Below are 16,122 nucleotides of genomic sequence, written 5' to 3' on the forward strand. Positions count from 1 at the left end.
AGTCAGCTTTCATATTGTTCTTTAGATACTGCAGCTTCGCCTGCTTTTCTAGATTGTGTAAAAGTTATGTTTGTCCTTTAAGAGGACTAACTGTTGGGCAGAATAACATTAGCTGACGTTCGTTTTGAAGGTGTTTCGCCAGGGCCGCAGGCAGCGAACAATCAAGCCGCCGTTCTTTCGCGCTCAAGGTTGACGGACGCTTGGCTCTTCTTCATTATTTTCGGTAGCCTCTGTTTTTGTACCTCAGCCACCTGGCACCTCACGCAGCCACGGAGAAAGAGCCCCTGCAGGCACCGCAGGAGAATGTTCGCAAGTTTGACTACATTGGGGACAGCAACAGGACCATGTTTGCAGGTAATTGAGGGTCCCAGATGCTGCACCCTTCATGCAATAACTGCGCGCAGTATCTGAAAGATAAAAAAATCGTTTGTGCGCAACGACATGGTCGCGATAATGAAGAGCAATCACAAGAATCTTTAATGACATGTTCGACGAAACAGCTATTTCTCACCTGCGATAATGCGGTTTAAAATTAACGAGGGTTAAATATGTTTTTAACAATATTTTTAGGTTGTTGGCGTATTGTTCTTCACCACTGGTCAAGAACTTATTACAGTTTCTTCGTATACAGCTGTCCCGTAAGCACCAGTGTTCAATTAAAGAAAGTATGACATTATTCTGACTTAAAATTTTATTTTTCTATTTTTTGTATTTTCTTGTCTATCCAAGTCTTTCACTAGATGCGAAGTTCGGTAGGTCCCCGATGCAATAGATCACCCTTTTTTCAATTCGTACTAAAATGGTTGGTACTAGGAGAATGACTGTATTGAGAGCCAAATAAAGTTGAATAGCGAGATTTATCAATCAGTAAGGACGAACAAGCTAAGAAGAAATGCATTCGGGGATGGCCATTCACTGGTAACACTGCCATGCAACCATGTTTTCGTACTACTGAGCAGTCACTTTTTGTGCAAGGGTGTACATCTGGAGCATTCGGACTAGTTGAGGCCCGAAAGATTATGAGCTCCAATAGTACAATATGAAGTGCTCTTACCCGTACTCTTTGTATGCAAAGTTGCGCTAAGCTGCAGAGCGCAAGTTCGGTGCGCGACTTAGAAGAGCACTCAGATTACAGGACAAGCAAACTCGCAACCCCCTACATTGTGGCTCTGCAGTATATATATATATATATATATATATATATATATATATATATATATATATATATATATATATATCGACAGTTGCCGCTTAGCACTTGCCGTGTGCCGCCTGCGCTTTTCCATACGTCCCGTAACGCATGTGTGCTCTGTAGTTTAGAATCATCAACCACCTGACCATGCGAAAAATTGTCTTAGGCATAACACATATAGTACTGAGTTTTGGATTCTTTGTCTGTCTGTCTGTCTGTCTGTCTGTCTGTCTGTCTGTTACAGTGTTTGTTTTTTTGTTTTTGTTTGTTTGTTTGTTTGTTTGTTTGTTTGTTTGACGGTATTGATCTATCTCGCTTTCAGCCATGGTTGATAACCTAGATGAGTCCATAGGAAGGCTCACTGAAGCTCTGCAGACCGCCGGTATGCTGGAGAACTCCATAATAGTGTTCAGTAGCGACAATGGGGCACTGCCGTACGGCACCCACTCCAACAGCGGATTCAACTGGCCCCTGCGCGGGACAAAGATGTCGCTATGGGAGGGCGGAGTCCGAGTGCCAGCGTTCATATGGAGCCCCCTGTTGCAGAAGCGTCGCCGCGTGTCCCGGCAACTCATGCACATATCCGACTGGCTGCCTACACTTTACTTCGCTGCAGGTAAGTCTATCGTACGAATCGGCCCACCAGCGGCCACTTGAACAACAAATTTAATTGTTTTTTCATTCATATCAGAAGGTAAAAAAGCGAACAAAACAACAAAACGTTCAACCACCTCTCACATTACGTAAAAACATACACTACGTGCGTGTATGCACAGATGAGACCTATTTGCCCGTGAACAGGAATTACTCAAACGAGATAAAAGACGTAATGAGTCTTCGAATAGATCATCATCATCATAATCCTCATCAGCCTGACTACGTCCACTGAAGGACAAAGGCCTCTCCCATGTTCCGCCAGTTAACTCGGCCCTGTGCTTGCTGCTGCCAATTTATACCCGCAAACTTGTTAATCTCATCTGCCCACCTAACCTTCTGTGTCCCCCTAACCCGCTTCCCTTCTCTGGGAATCCTGTCAGTTACCCTTAATGACCAGAGGTTATCCTGTCTACGCGCTACATGCCCGGCCCATGTCCATTTCCTCTTCTTTATTTCAACTACGATTTCCTTAACCCCCGTTTGTCCCCTAATCCACTCTGCTCTCTTCTTCTCTCTTATGGTTACACCTACCATTTTTTTTCTATTGCTCGCTGCGTCGTCCTAAATTTAGGCTCAACCGTCTTTGTAAGTCTCCAGGTTTCTGCTCCATAGCTAAGTACCGGCAAGATACAGCTGTTATATACCTTCCTCTTGAGAGATAGTGCCAATCTGCCTGCCATAATTTGAGAATGCTTGCCAAATGTGCTCCACCCCATTCTTACTCTTCTAGCTACTTCAATCTCGTGGTTCAGCTCCGCGGTTATTACCTGCCCTAAGTAGACATAGTCTTTTACTACTTGAAGTGCACTATTACCTATCTCGAAGCGCTGATCTCTTCCGAGGTTGTTGTACGTTACTTTTGTTTTCTGCAGATTAACTTTAAGACCCAGCTTTCTGCTCTCCTTCTCCAACTCAGTAATCATGAGTTGCAATTCGTCCCCTGAGTTACTCAGCAATGCAATGTCATCGGCGAAGCGAACGTTACTAAGGTGCTATCCATTAACTCTTATCCCTAACTGTTCCCATTCTAGGCTTCTGAAAACTTCCTGTAAGTACGCGGTAAATAGCATTGGGGAGACTGTGTCCCCCTGGCTTACACCCTTCTCAATTGATATTCTGTTGCTTTCTTTATGAAGCACTATGGTAGCAGTTGATCCCCTGTGGTAGATTTCTTCCAGGATGTTTATATATGCCTCATCGACGCCCTGATGCCGCAGTGTCTGCATGACTGCTGATATTTCTACTGAATCAAACGCCTTCTCGTAATCAATGAAGGCTATGTATAGTGGTTGGCTATATTCTGGGCATTTATCTATTACCTGATTGATAGTATGAATGTGGTCGATTGTTGAGTAGCCTGTTCGAAATCATGCTTGCTCTTTTGGTTGATTGAATTCTTACATTTTTTATACTCTGTTAGCAATTACCTTTATAAATAGCTTGTGCACTACAGAGAGCAAGCTGATCGGCCTGTAATTCCTCAAGTCCTGGTCATCTCCTTTCTTATGTATTAGGATGATGTTAGCATTCTTCCAAGACTCTGGTATTCTTCCCGTCAGGAGACACCTCGTAAACAGGGTGGCTAGTTTTTCTAGCACAATCTGTCCTCCATCTTTCAGCAGACCTGTATTACCTGATCCTCACCAGCAGCTTTGCCTCCTTGCATGGTCTCCAAAGCTTTCATGACTTCTTCTGTCATTACTAATGGGGTGTCATCTGGGTTACTGCTAATTCTTATAGTATGAAGGTCGTGGTTGTCCCGGCTACAGTACAGATCTCTGTAAAACTCCTCCGCTATCTTAACTATCCTATCCATATTGGTAGTTACTTTGCCTTTTTTGTCCCTTAGGGCATACATCCGATTTTTGCCTATCCCAAGTTTCCTCTTCACTGCTTTGACGCTTCTACCGTTTTTCAGAGCATTTTCAATTTTATCCATGGTATACCTTCTTACATAGGAAACCCTACGCCTATTATACAACTTCGAAAGCTCTGCCAGTTCTATTCTGTCTGTTGCACTTGAGACTTTCATGATTTGATGCCTCTTAATGAGATTCTTCGTTTCCTCGTAAAGCTTGCCAGTGTCCTGTCTAACTACCCTGCCTCCAACTTCCACTGCACACTCCGTAATGATACTCGTCAGATTATCATTCATTGAATCTACGCTAAGGTTAGTTTCCTCACTAAGAGCCGAGTACCTGTTCTGCAGCGAGACTCTGAATTCCTGTACTTTCCTTCTGAGTGCTAGCTCATTGATTGGCTTCTTGCGTATCAGTTTCCGTCGTTCCTTCTTCCTGTCTAGGCGAATTCGAGACCGTACCATCTATGGCCATTGCATCGTATATTGCCAACCACTTCAACATCCTGCACGATGCCTGGGTGTGCACTCATTGTAAACTCTATTTCGTTGTTATTTTCGCCATTAGGGCTCCTCCATGTCCACTAACGGTTTCCTCGTTTTCAGTAGAAGGTATTCAAAATCCGTACATTATTGCATTCTGCGAATTCCACTAGTAGCTCTCCTCTTGTGTTTCTAGTACTGACGCCATAATTTCCTACTGCCTGGTCTCCAGCCTGCTTCTTCCCTCCTTTTGCATTAAAGTTTCCCATCAGTATAGTATACTGTCTTTTTACCTTACTCTTTGTCGATTCCACGTCTTCATAGAAGCTTTCAACTAATGCGTCATCATGGCTGGATGTCGGCGCGTAAGCCTGTACCACCTACATTTTGTATATCTTATTCAGTTTAATTGCGATACCTACCACACTTTCATTAATGCTATAGTAATATTCTATGTTGCCAGCTATGTTTAAATGATTTAGGAACCCCACTCCCAGTTATATTCTGTCAGCCAAGCCCCGATAGCAAAGGACGTGCCCATTCTGTAGCACCGTATGGGCCTCATCGGTCTTCCTAACATAACTGAGCCCTATTATATCCCACTTAGCACCATCTAGCTCCTCGAATAGTACAGTTAGACTTCCCTCACCAGATAAGGTTCTAGCGTTAAACGTTGCCAAGTTCAGGTTCCAATGGCGGCCTGTCCGGATCCAGAGATTCTTAGCACCCTCTGCTGCGTTGCAGATCTGACCGGCGCCGTGGTCAGTTTCTTCGCAGCTGCTTCGAATAGATGACCTGACAAATATAAGTCACAGCCACTGAAAGTTCAAGAAAGACATATTGCGACCGATATTGTTAAATTTGTTAATAAAAAAAATACTGAAAAATAAGCACAACTTGCACTAACTCACGTAAGACTGGGTCTCAGACGAGCTGGCTGGCACAGCTGATCCTGGCTTGGCTACAGGCCTTTGCCCTCTCATCTCTATCTCTCCTGCCCCTTGCAATACTATACTAAACATGACTACAGCTTATGTTGGTCTGTGTTCCGATTCTAGGCAGCATTAGTAGGCAGCCTACGCTGACAGCTTAGAAGACAGAATCAAGCCCATGTTTTCCGAGAAATGGGACGCGTCTACGGACGACACGCCTCCTCACGTCGAGAAGAGCAAGCTAAGATAAAGAAACGCAACTAATATATTCTTAACTTACTTCGTGTTCAAATCTATGAAAAGTTGAACATTACTCACATTGCGCTTCTGGAAAAGCGTTTGCGTGTGTACAGACGACCGTTCCGTCGAAATCAGCAGTTCGCTGAGCCGCCATGTGTTTTGAACAGCAATGAAGCCTGCATCGTTTTTGTCTACGACGCCGTGTTCTTGAAGCTGTCCACTTGCCGGCTGCGTAAGAATCGTAATGGCGCTTAAGATGGCCGGGGTCCACTTAGCCGTCTGTTTAGCCGTTTACGACGAATACTGGAACACAGTCTTTTTAGCATCTGTACGGAGTGCTTGAATGGTCATTGAGCGCGTGCCGGTTTATAATGACGATAATTATCTTTCTGCGATCCACAGACGATTCTGGGCATAACAGTATTGCTGCAAAGCAAGCTCATTCGCAGTGCAAGCCACTATCTTTGGCCTTGCCTCTTGGGCACATGCTTTGAGGCATGCCCCTACTAGGCAACCCCTACTCTACCCACATTTGTAGTGTTGTCACATGCCAAGACGTATTTTCGTTCACTCCGCGCAGGGGGCAACACCTCGAACTTGGGCTACGTGGACGGCTACAACATGTGGGAGGCCCTGTCTCGCGGCTGGCGCTCGCCGCGCAAGGAAGTGCTGGTCAACATCGACCCGGTGACGGGCGCGGGCGCCCTGCGTTACGGAAAGCACAAGATCGTGTACGACGCACCCTACAGAGGCTCGTCCGACGCGCACGTCAAGACGACCGGCCAGCGCAGGCCAACGTCGCAGGCAGAAGAAGAGCTCAACTGGCTCATGGAAAACTCGCTAGCGGCGAAAGCGCTGCGAATGTTCTACAACGCCAACCGGCTTCCCTTGAGATACAACTGGAGGAAGGACGCCCGGGTGGACTGTGGCGTGCTCGGCAGGCGCCCCAGTAACTTCGTATCCCAACAGCCGCCCTACCTCTTCGACCTCGAGATCGATCCGTGCGAGATGTTCAACCTCGCCAACATCCGAAGAAGGGTGCGTGCGCACATTCTTATTGGTTTTGACGTCACATAAACAACTTTCTCTAGTGTAGAATTTTCTAGAGCAAAATGATGTGTAGTTTGCAACGTTGTAAAACTAGGCTGCGCTACCACCTTTCTATCTCAGCTTGCCTTCTTTTAACACGAAAGTGTTTTATTCTGAGGGTCCACAACGCCTCCGCCACCATACTCTCCGTAGCGTGGACGCGCTCTAAAGGTCGTCGCCTCCACAAAGCATGGTTTTTCCTGTGCGCGCGCTTATCCAACTCGTGATTCGGGAGAAGACGAAGGTCAGTTCCCACGCTGCCGTGGCCGCGTATACAGAAGCAGCGCGATGCTGACACACGAAGCAGGAATAACTGTGACAGCTGTCCTGTGTTTACTTGTACGCTCGTTTCTGCGATTTTCTTTGTGTCTGAACAGCGTGCTTTAAGTGTCGAGCTATGACAGTTGCTAGCCTGCGCTTGTCCTGTGTATGCTAGTTACGTGGAAATGTAACTTAGAGCTATAATGCGCTGAAAGTTCCGAGCTGCTTGCTGTTGTTAACGTGATTTTGAAACTTGTTGCCGCCGCTGAACCAATGCACAATAAACGGTCAACTACCTCTGTAAAAACACGTTTAGCATTCGTGTAATGTCGAAGCGCAGGTTAGCAAAACACATGTGTCCCTGGTTAATCTCCTTGCCTTTTTATTTTCTTGTCTCTCTCTTGCTCTCTTCCCAACAGACATACTCATATAAATATCAGTCTTTCCTTGAAATCAGCGTTTATGTGTGTTTGTCCTTGATGAAGTATCGTCTTCTCACGGTTCTGTTACGATTCAGTTTTTGTCGTGAATGTCATCTTTTTTTCCCTTTCTCATTTTTTGGTTACGCTTATTGTTTCGTTCTTGAAAACGGAACATGTGTTGTGCTACGTAGGACGCTTTTTTTCTTTTCAACACAGTCGCTATTTCGTACTATAACTCCGTATTAGTTCAACTTTATACGTTTTAGACTTGTACTTCGCATAATGTCCGACGCTCATTGTGATACATTGTCACTTGCAGCGAGCATTCTACGCACGTGACGAAGCACGAACTTTCGAGGACACTTTTCTCGCTTCTATGTATCGGCCAACTTATAAAAATATTGTGAGGTACTGCTTCTACAAACGCCAAAGACCAGCACAGCAGAGGCAAGCCCAGTAAAGTATATATGTATATACTTTACTGGGCTTGCCTCTGCGGTAATATATATTACCGAAACCCACCATCTTACCGTTAGACACAGGAAGTGCGACCTTTGTATGATGTCATCGCGTTCCAAGTGTGCATAATGCTTGCCAAGCGGTCTGACATTTAGAGCGGTGATCGTAAGCTTATCTCCGGACACCTCGTCAAGTGCGGCATAATACCTATTGGTAACTGGGTCAGGGAGCCCAGCAAACTCAGCAGCCAAAGTACTGTGGGTATACATTATCATTAGCCTGGTAGAAGGTGCAATCTTCATTGTTTTTGGTCAAGTAAAGCCATTCGATGTTCGGCATTCACAAAAACGCAGCACTCCGACAGCACTGTAGTTCGGCTCCTGACGTTCAAAGCAATGCCAAGCTGCATTGAGTTGCTCACTTTAATGTGTGGCGAAGTTTCAATTACACCTTGTATTTTTAGAGCTATTAGCACTGCGCCTATAACACAGGAATTCTGCTCATCGTATAGGGCTTAACCTTAGTGCTTAGCTAGATACCTTCAAGCAGTCAGGCTTGCAATTTTTTTAAACACCTGCTACAGGCAAAGCTGCGCACAACAAAATGAAAAATCTAGTGGTGTTCTAACAACTCCGCCATTACACGCATGTTCCAATAAGTAGAAGGCTGGTCGAGATGTCCCGAGGGGGGGAGGGGTGCGTTCGCAACAGAATGGTTTTGCCAGATTTAATCAGTATTCCAATGAAAGGGGCTAGTTGGTTCAAGTTGGCTTGGCGACGCGCTTACTGAGTGAATAATCAAATCAGTTGAAGTTGGCGCTTGTCCTGTTAAACTCTATGCCTTGCGTCGTTTGTGTTCTTGTAGCGTAAGCGCATCACCAAGCCAAATTTAGTCACGTTTTTCTCATCTCTCATTCAACTCTATTTTTGCCAACAGACACTGGGCACCATGCTTCGCATGCTACAAAGCTTCGAGGAAAACATGGTTCCCAACCGGAACGAGCCAGAAGATCCACTGTCTTACCCGGAAAAACACGGCGGCATATGGACGACCTGGAGGAGATCGTCGTCGTAGTAGCGCCCACGTTGGGCCATTCGGCCTTCTGAGGCCATGTACAAAAATGTTGTTATTGCTCATGTTTGTTACTGCTTTTACATTTTCACTGTTTTTCATTTGTGTGCGTTTTCACGTGAAGCCACCGGTTGTGCTTTCAGCGAACGTATCTGAGGTGAACAGCAGGCTGCTCGCCAGCGACCAAGACCGCTAGCTTTTTTTATTCTTTCTTTTTGTTTTCGTAAAAGAAAAAAAAAACTGTGCTAGTGGCTCAAAAGTGATACTCTATAAAGACCTGGGTCGATGTAAGAAGTTGATAATATGAGCTCACTTGGTTAAACGAAGCTTGAGAATTATCGCTGGATAATATGCTGAAGACTGCGCTCCAAATTACTCGAAAACTGAAACACTCTCCCTAATTGAACTTAACGTATGCACACGTATTTGGAAAAGAGCTGCCGAGTTCAGAAATCTGGATAGCAAGCCATAAATGTTGTCAAAGGCAATTAGAACTGAAAAAAAAAACATTGCTTATTTCTTGAGCGCTAGAACAAGCTCATAAAAAACTTCTTCTTTTTTTTTGAGAGGACGTGTTCTGCTTATGCGAGAAAAAATACTCATTGAAAGGTATGCAGCTTTGCAAATTAAAAAAATAGCTCAATCATATGTAGGGCAGTTGCACTGAACTTCATTATTATCAATTCATCTACAAGAAAAATGAGCAAGAAGCAGAAGAGGATATGACCCAATCTATTTTTCTAGATTACAATATTTTTTATTATTTTTGTAAGTGTAAATGTGTGTAATAAAATACGTTAACAACAGGCAGCAGTGTACGGCAAACTACTCGAAAAGGGGGAAACTACAAAACCGTAACCATATAAGTTTAAGGCGCAGAGTTGAGCACAGCGACGTAGCGGTTCTTAAAATTACACAAAGAAATCTTGACCATCTACTCGGTCGTAGTGATCTTATCAAATATAGTTCAATATAAAATACAAAATTGGAATGTTCGATATGTCTTGCGAAAACCACACGGATCTCATCACTTTGCTCAAATGTGTACTCGTATGTTTTCAGAAGTGTAGAAAGCGAATCAGATCACAACGCAAAATAAACGGCAACGTGCCAACAAAAGCACTAATCTGTGTTTGTAGCTTTTTTTAGTGGCTTGAATAACAAGTAACATTCTTGCTTCTTTTGAAATCACTGCTGATCAAGCACTCACTTCCTGTTTTCCAATGTATAGAAAAGGTGTTTTCTAAGAAATAAAACTGGTATAAAATTCATAGTTCTGGTTCACTTCAAGAGTTGTATAGAATGCAGAGGATATCGGAGCGCAAATTTGAATATTGAAGAATTATTTAGTGAATTTAATTTAAACATTGAACTCAATTATTGAACATATTTTAATTTACTTTAATTTATTACTTGAAGGCTGTTTGCAGATGAATGCATAATTTTTAAAGACATTCCTTCTACTAGTGACCAAGATTTCCTCCAACAAGCAATTGATAACATAAGTTCTTGGTGTCACTATTGAAATATGCAGCTAAATGTACAGAAAACAGTTTTATTAAGAATCACTAGAAAAAAGGTTGAATAATATTTGAGTACCAATCCAGCAGCGTTCCCATTCAGACAGTTGACAGTTACAAGTACCTTGGAGTCACCTTTACTAATAATTCATCATGAACTAAACATATTACGGAGATATGCTCGAAGGCAATTAGGCAGTTGCGCTTCTTGCGTATAGAAGACTCCGTCATCTCCTCCTCAGGTACGCTTGCTTGCTGTGAACACCTTCGTGCGATCAAAATTAAAGTACGCGTCACAAATTTGGGATCCAGTTACGTTGAACGACACTAATCAGCTCGAAATGGTTCAATGCAAGACCATTAGATTCATTTTGATTGTAAACAGATTCTCCTAGCGCCCCCGTGATCAAAAACAAAATATTTTCGTTACAGTCCAGAAGGAAGTTTCATCGCGTAAAGTTCCTACATAACATAATGGCTGGTGGCTTGAATATAAGTGACTCATCATACATTTGTCCTGTTAACACAGGACGAACAACACACACTATAGACCTCATGCACTGAAACCGTTTTTTGCTGAAACTAAGTCATTTCAAAACAGTTTCTTTCCCAAAACAATATAGGAATGGAACAGACTTCCAGATTTAGTAACTTCGTCAAAGCTCTGGAAGACCATATGTTTTGTTAGATTATTTGTTTCATTAGTGCTGATGCCGTTTTATTTCTCTATGTAAGAGCGTTACTAATTTTATGCTTCAATTGCACAAATTAGTTCCAAATTGTACCATTTTATGTATTAGGCCATCCTTGTATTTTGTTCTTATATGTGTACTGCTCCTCCTGCTAGGGCCAAGTTGGCCTGCAGTATTTTGAAATAAATACATAACTAAATGAGAAAAACCCGCGCGCGCGTGTGTCTGTGTGTGTGTGTTTGTGTGTGTGTGTGTGAGAGAGAGAGAGAGAGAAAGCACTGCATGGTGTAAGAGCTATCGTGACGCAGCATACAATATTTTAATCGAGCTATTTGACGTGGTAAACAACCAATGAATTCAGCGTGCGGACTCTTTTTTTATGTTTGAAGTTCTGGAATTGACTAGTAAGTTCTAGGCTCTTGCTATCGTAGCAGTCCCGACATTAGAAAGTCAATGACAAATTGTATCCTACAGTGCTAATTAATCTAGAGTTTAACTTCCCAAAACCCCCATATGATAATGAGAGACGCCATAGCGGACGGCTCCGGAAATTTCAGCCACCTAGGGTTTTTTAATGTGCACCTACAAGTACACGGGCCTCAAAAATTTTTCGTCTCCGTCAAAAACGCAGGCGCCGCCGCCGGGATTCGATCCCGTGACCTTTGTGTCAGCATGCAGTTGAGCGCCATAACCACTAGACTACCGCGGCGAGACAGTGCTATTAATTATCCCGTTCTCTTTTTTATTAGACAGTTTTAAAATAGCAAATGAAAAGCTTCGCGTTGGCGCCACTGAGCGTGCATCATACGTAACCCGTCAAGTGATGCAAATAGCGGGTGACTGCAACGAACGCCAACTTTGCACACGCTATTTTAAAACCCGCTGTTGTTTCTTTTCTTCATACTAACGACCTCTAAGTATCGGGTACGAAAATAATACGTGTCTATACAGGTAAGATTAGGAAACACTGGTAACATTTGTTCTATTCCCTGGATTTCTTTTACCGCCACTTCTGAAACCAAACCACGCAGACATGCTGTAGCGCAGCGCCATCTCTCGGGACGAAAGCAAACTGTTTGACGTGCTACCTTGTGGAGCGCGGAAAATGAAAGAAACCCTTTTCATGGCGTGACTGTCGAGATAATTCTATTCAAGGTCCTTCAACCATGTGATGATTGGCACCCGTTAAACTGCTCTTGTTCCTTTCTGAATTATATTGGCGCAAAAACGTTGCAGTCCCTCTATTCTCACCTGGCAGTTAAACGCTGATATAGTGCCTGTTTTATCAGTCACCGCAGACCTGTTTACTTGACCAGTTATAATTCTGACAACGAATGATCCCTCATTTGTACTGTTAGTAACATGCAGAGTAAAACAATGTTTACAAGAAATGTCCACAACACAGAAGCTTTTTTTTTCTGTACTCTCTGAAACTATCACACAAGAATTAAACAGCTGTTTGTTTATCTGTAATTTGCTGATTTATATTATCTGTTGAATCTAGAATGGTACACAGCTACCCCGGGTTATTAACGTTGGTTAAATAGGACAGCGACGTCATCGTCAATAAAATACAATATATACGTAGGTAGCCCAGACTCCTATAGTTATGAGCGATCATCAAGTATAAACTCTTGTTCGAAATGTAACATTGATGGTTCGCTCAGTCAACGTCGGCAACGTACAAGCGAATAGGGCTGTCCATATGCATATTTATTCTAGAAAGTATCCTTAGACTCACAAGGGGTGCATGGCCATCATCAAGATTTCGATAAAATGTACTTAGTATGGTATCAGTTTCCATGGACACATTAACCACCTGTCCTGGAGGCCATATTGGCCGCTATTGGAAAGAAGCGGAAATACCATGAACTGCATACGGGTGAATATCAGACACATCGCAATCGAGTTGAACTAGTGGTAAGCGAGATAGCTTGGACGAATACACGTCCCCATTGGAAATTAATTGCTTGAGCTGCCTGTGCACTCAACATAAAACACTCTCATGTAACCTGGTCGCCACTTGAGCTTCATATTTAAGACAGGAATACGATACTGATCGGGCCCAGTTTCGATCGCCTTGTCATATGCTTCTCATATGTAGACACCTCATCAGTGTCATGTCGGGAGGAACTTCTGTGCGCCTTGTACGCTCCTTTACGGCGTTTTCTGCAAATACAGTTGCTAAATACTACGCCATAATTTATCATCTTGTGAAAAACTACGTGCCCATTATGCGTCTGTAAGGCAACGCGTGCACCTGGGTAGTTGCAGGATTTCCTCGTGGTTTTGGTGACGATGACCATGAACTTAGGCCCGTATTCATAAACACTCTTCGAAACTCGACCTCCATGGATCCTTGACAGTTTCCACGCCACAGAAATAGCAACGCAAAACGCTACTCAAGAATTTCTTGAGGTCGAGTTTCAAGTCAAGGAGTGTTTGTGTGTGCGGGCCTGCATGTAAAGCAGTTTCCAGCCATTGTAAATGGCTGGAAACTTTGAGCCACCAACTCGTTGTACAATTCAGGTACTGTGGACGCTTCTTGCGGTTCTGCCCTTCTGCCGTACAACCTTACGCCTACTGACACGATTCCTCGCCCGACATGGTACATCTACAGGGTGTTTCTTTAAAACAGCAATATTAGTAAGCTGTCGATAACTTACGCTCAGTCGTGCAAAACTTCTCAGGTGGGTATACGTCCTAGGAATCGGGCAAGCCCCACCTCAGTGCGTAACATATGTGGAAAAGTAAAAGAAAACAAAGAGAAATAAATGAAATAACAAAGATAAAACGACATAAAACATAGAGAAAGGAATAGATGGAGGACACCATAAATCGAGACACACACCGAGAGAGAAAAAATATAAAAAGATATAAAAGCTAGAAAAACAGAAAGAAATCGGAAAAAACAGATACAAAAGATGAATACAAGAAAGAGATAGAAATAAAAAGAAAAACAAAAAACAAGCTGGCAAAAAATTAACAGAAACAAGGAAGACCACTTAGTTCCACTCTTCAGTTAAATTAGCATCACTTGTGCAGCGCTGCCATTTTTTTTCTCAATAGCAGTTGCAAAATATCGCGTAGGCGTGGTAGAAAACTAGCCAAGTACGTACAATGTCTGGGTTCGATGCATAGGAAGAAGTAACTTGATGCAAGCATGCTTGTGTCAAGTTCTTGCTTCGCGACATGCCACTAAATGACAAACATTTCAAAGAAACACTTGCGCGAAAAAAATGTCGGTGACTTGTTGTCAAGCTGTCAGCGTTTGAGTAAAGCCTTTTCACTCCAATATATACACTGCATAATACATCTCGGCTGTTCTTTTTAACTGTTTTTCTCAACGAAACAAACACATTCTTATACAAGAATGAGAGCATATATATATATACAAACCTGAGAGCATATATATATGCTCTCAGGTTTTTGTAGTACGTCTAGAATAGTGCCAATGAAGATACAATCACCAGGACAGAGAAAATTAAACGAAGCTGCGATTGTTGTCATTGGGAACTGTCTGCTGTGCATTTCCCTGAAACGAGAAGCAAAGAATGACAGCTAATCATTCGTTGTGCCCGCCGGAAAGTGTGCGATGTGGAAGGGTTTCCCGGCGACATGTCCACGCTCAATTGCCAATGCTGCATTTAGATTTGATTAAACCGGAACAAATCAGCCGCAGTTACTAACGTTGTCATCCACTACGAGATTACTTGTATGGCTATTCATACGCTGAATGGAGAGAATCTAGGAGAACCTTGGAGAACCTTAGAGATCCTTGGAGAATCAGTGAGCAGTATGGTAAAAACGCGTTTCTCAGCGCAATGTAGGCTGCTCACATTGGTAGCCTTTGTTGATCACTAGGGTCGTTAAAAGGGGGCCTGAACACTTTTCCAAGTAGCCATGGAATGGATTCTGTAATCTAGCTTATTGCCTCACGAATTTACCACCACAAAAATTTTCGGAATCCATCCAGTATGAGCGTGATACAAAGGCCCGGTTAGTCACCCGCTGCAATCACACTCTATCTTCTCTCGTCCCGACGAAAGCACTGGAAGCTAAGCAAGGAGAGATGACACGAGAGGGAAGAAATGCATCACGTGCGACTCGTGACGTTGAGCTCTTTTTTTCTCTCTCTCGCTTACCTTCAATTAAATGACCGATTTTTCAGTGCAATCGCGCGAGCGCGCGTGCACAAGTCACGGCCTTCCGTGGCGGCCCCAGTAACGACCGAGCCCGCCATGCTCAAATCAGCCAATGACTGATACTAGGCCATCGACGTGGTTATTTTGAACTTGTAGCTTCATTAGTCGAGAGAACAGAAAGATATTTTTAGCCGTATTTGAGAATGTGTTGTAAATTCCAGGGCACGTGCTGCGCTATAATATTTGGCACGCGTGTTTTCAGGAGCCTCGAGTGCGGATCAGCATCGTTTTCTGACCACGCTCAAAAAGTGTTGCAGGGCACTTTCAAGTAGCACTGTTATTTGGGCAAGTTGGTATGGGTACACGCATTTAAAATGGCGCAACAATGCAGGCGAAAACAATGTTCATGTGTTTATTAGTCTTTATTATTATTTCTCTATATTTTTTATGAGATATTTAGTATCCATTTGATTCTTAGTCTATTCGTCTACTTAAATACATCAGGACCATTAGTAAATTTCAATAACCAACTGGGCCCCCAACACACATTACTTAGGATCGTTAAGGCTTTGTGCTTGATTATGTCGTCAAAGGCGGCGAAATCTCATCGAATGGAGACGAGAAACGTACTACACGGGCTTCTGTCAGATATGCAGCGGTTAGGCCATTGCACGTTTTTCTTTCAGGGCCTCAAAGATGTCTCGGTACTGCAGCAACCAATGCTTATTTAATCGATCAGGTATTTCAATCAGTATTTTCACGCGCGAAAACACCTTTCTTTTTTTCTTTTAAGATATCGCTTTTCGGCGACACCATATGAGGCTATCTATTATCTAGGCAATCGGCCCTTGAAAAGTATCGCTATATTTTGCTTGGTTTTGCTAGCAGCGCTTTTCAAATCTGGCTTCGCCACACTAAGAAATCTCACGGAGAGAAGCACCTCTATTTGTGCATGTCCGTGTTTCCTCCCGCTTGTAGTGTCCAAGAGTCGTCGATAAGGTCGCGCTACTTCGGAGTGCAGCTTGCAAAAGACCACGCGCGTCAAAATTGCCACCATTTGTTAAATAGCTACCTTTCTTCCCAAAGTACCGGCCGACTGAC

General features: G+C 43.3%; 1 protein-coding gene across 1 annotated transcript in view; it reads left to right on the forward strand.

Moving 5' to 3' along the window:
- The window catches only part of LOC119159503 (uncharacterized), a 77,508-nt gene extending 67,573 nt beyond the window's left edge, over positions 1 to 9,935 (forward strand). Inside the window, exons 17-20 of the mRNA XM_075868300.1 lie at positions 228 to 354; positions 1,515 to 1,808; positions 5,943 to 6,400; positions 8,530 to 9,935. Of these exons, the coding sequence (XP_075724415.1) occupies positions 228 to 354; positions 1,515 to 1,808; positions 5,943 to 6,400; positions 8,530 to 8,667 (1,017 nt within the window). The 3' untranslated portion in view covers positions 8,668 to 9,935. The remainder of the gene's footprint in view (positions 1 to 227; positions 355 to 1,514; positions 1,809 to 5,942; positions 6,401 to 8,529) is intronic.
- The last annotated feature ends 6,187 nt before the right edge of the window (positions 9,936 to 16,122 follow it).

This window comes from Rhipicephalus microplus, chromosome 1, assembly GCF_043290135.1.
Source record: "Rhipicephalus microplus isolate Deutch F79 chromosome 1, USDA_Rmic, whole genome shotgun sequence".
Taxonomy (NCBI): Eukaryota; Metazoa; Arthropoda; class Arachnida; order Ixodida; family Ixodidae; genus Rhipicephalus; species Rhipicephalus microplus.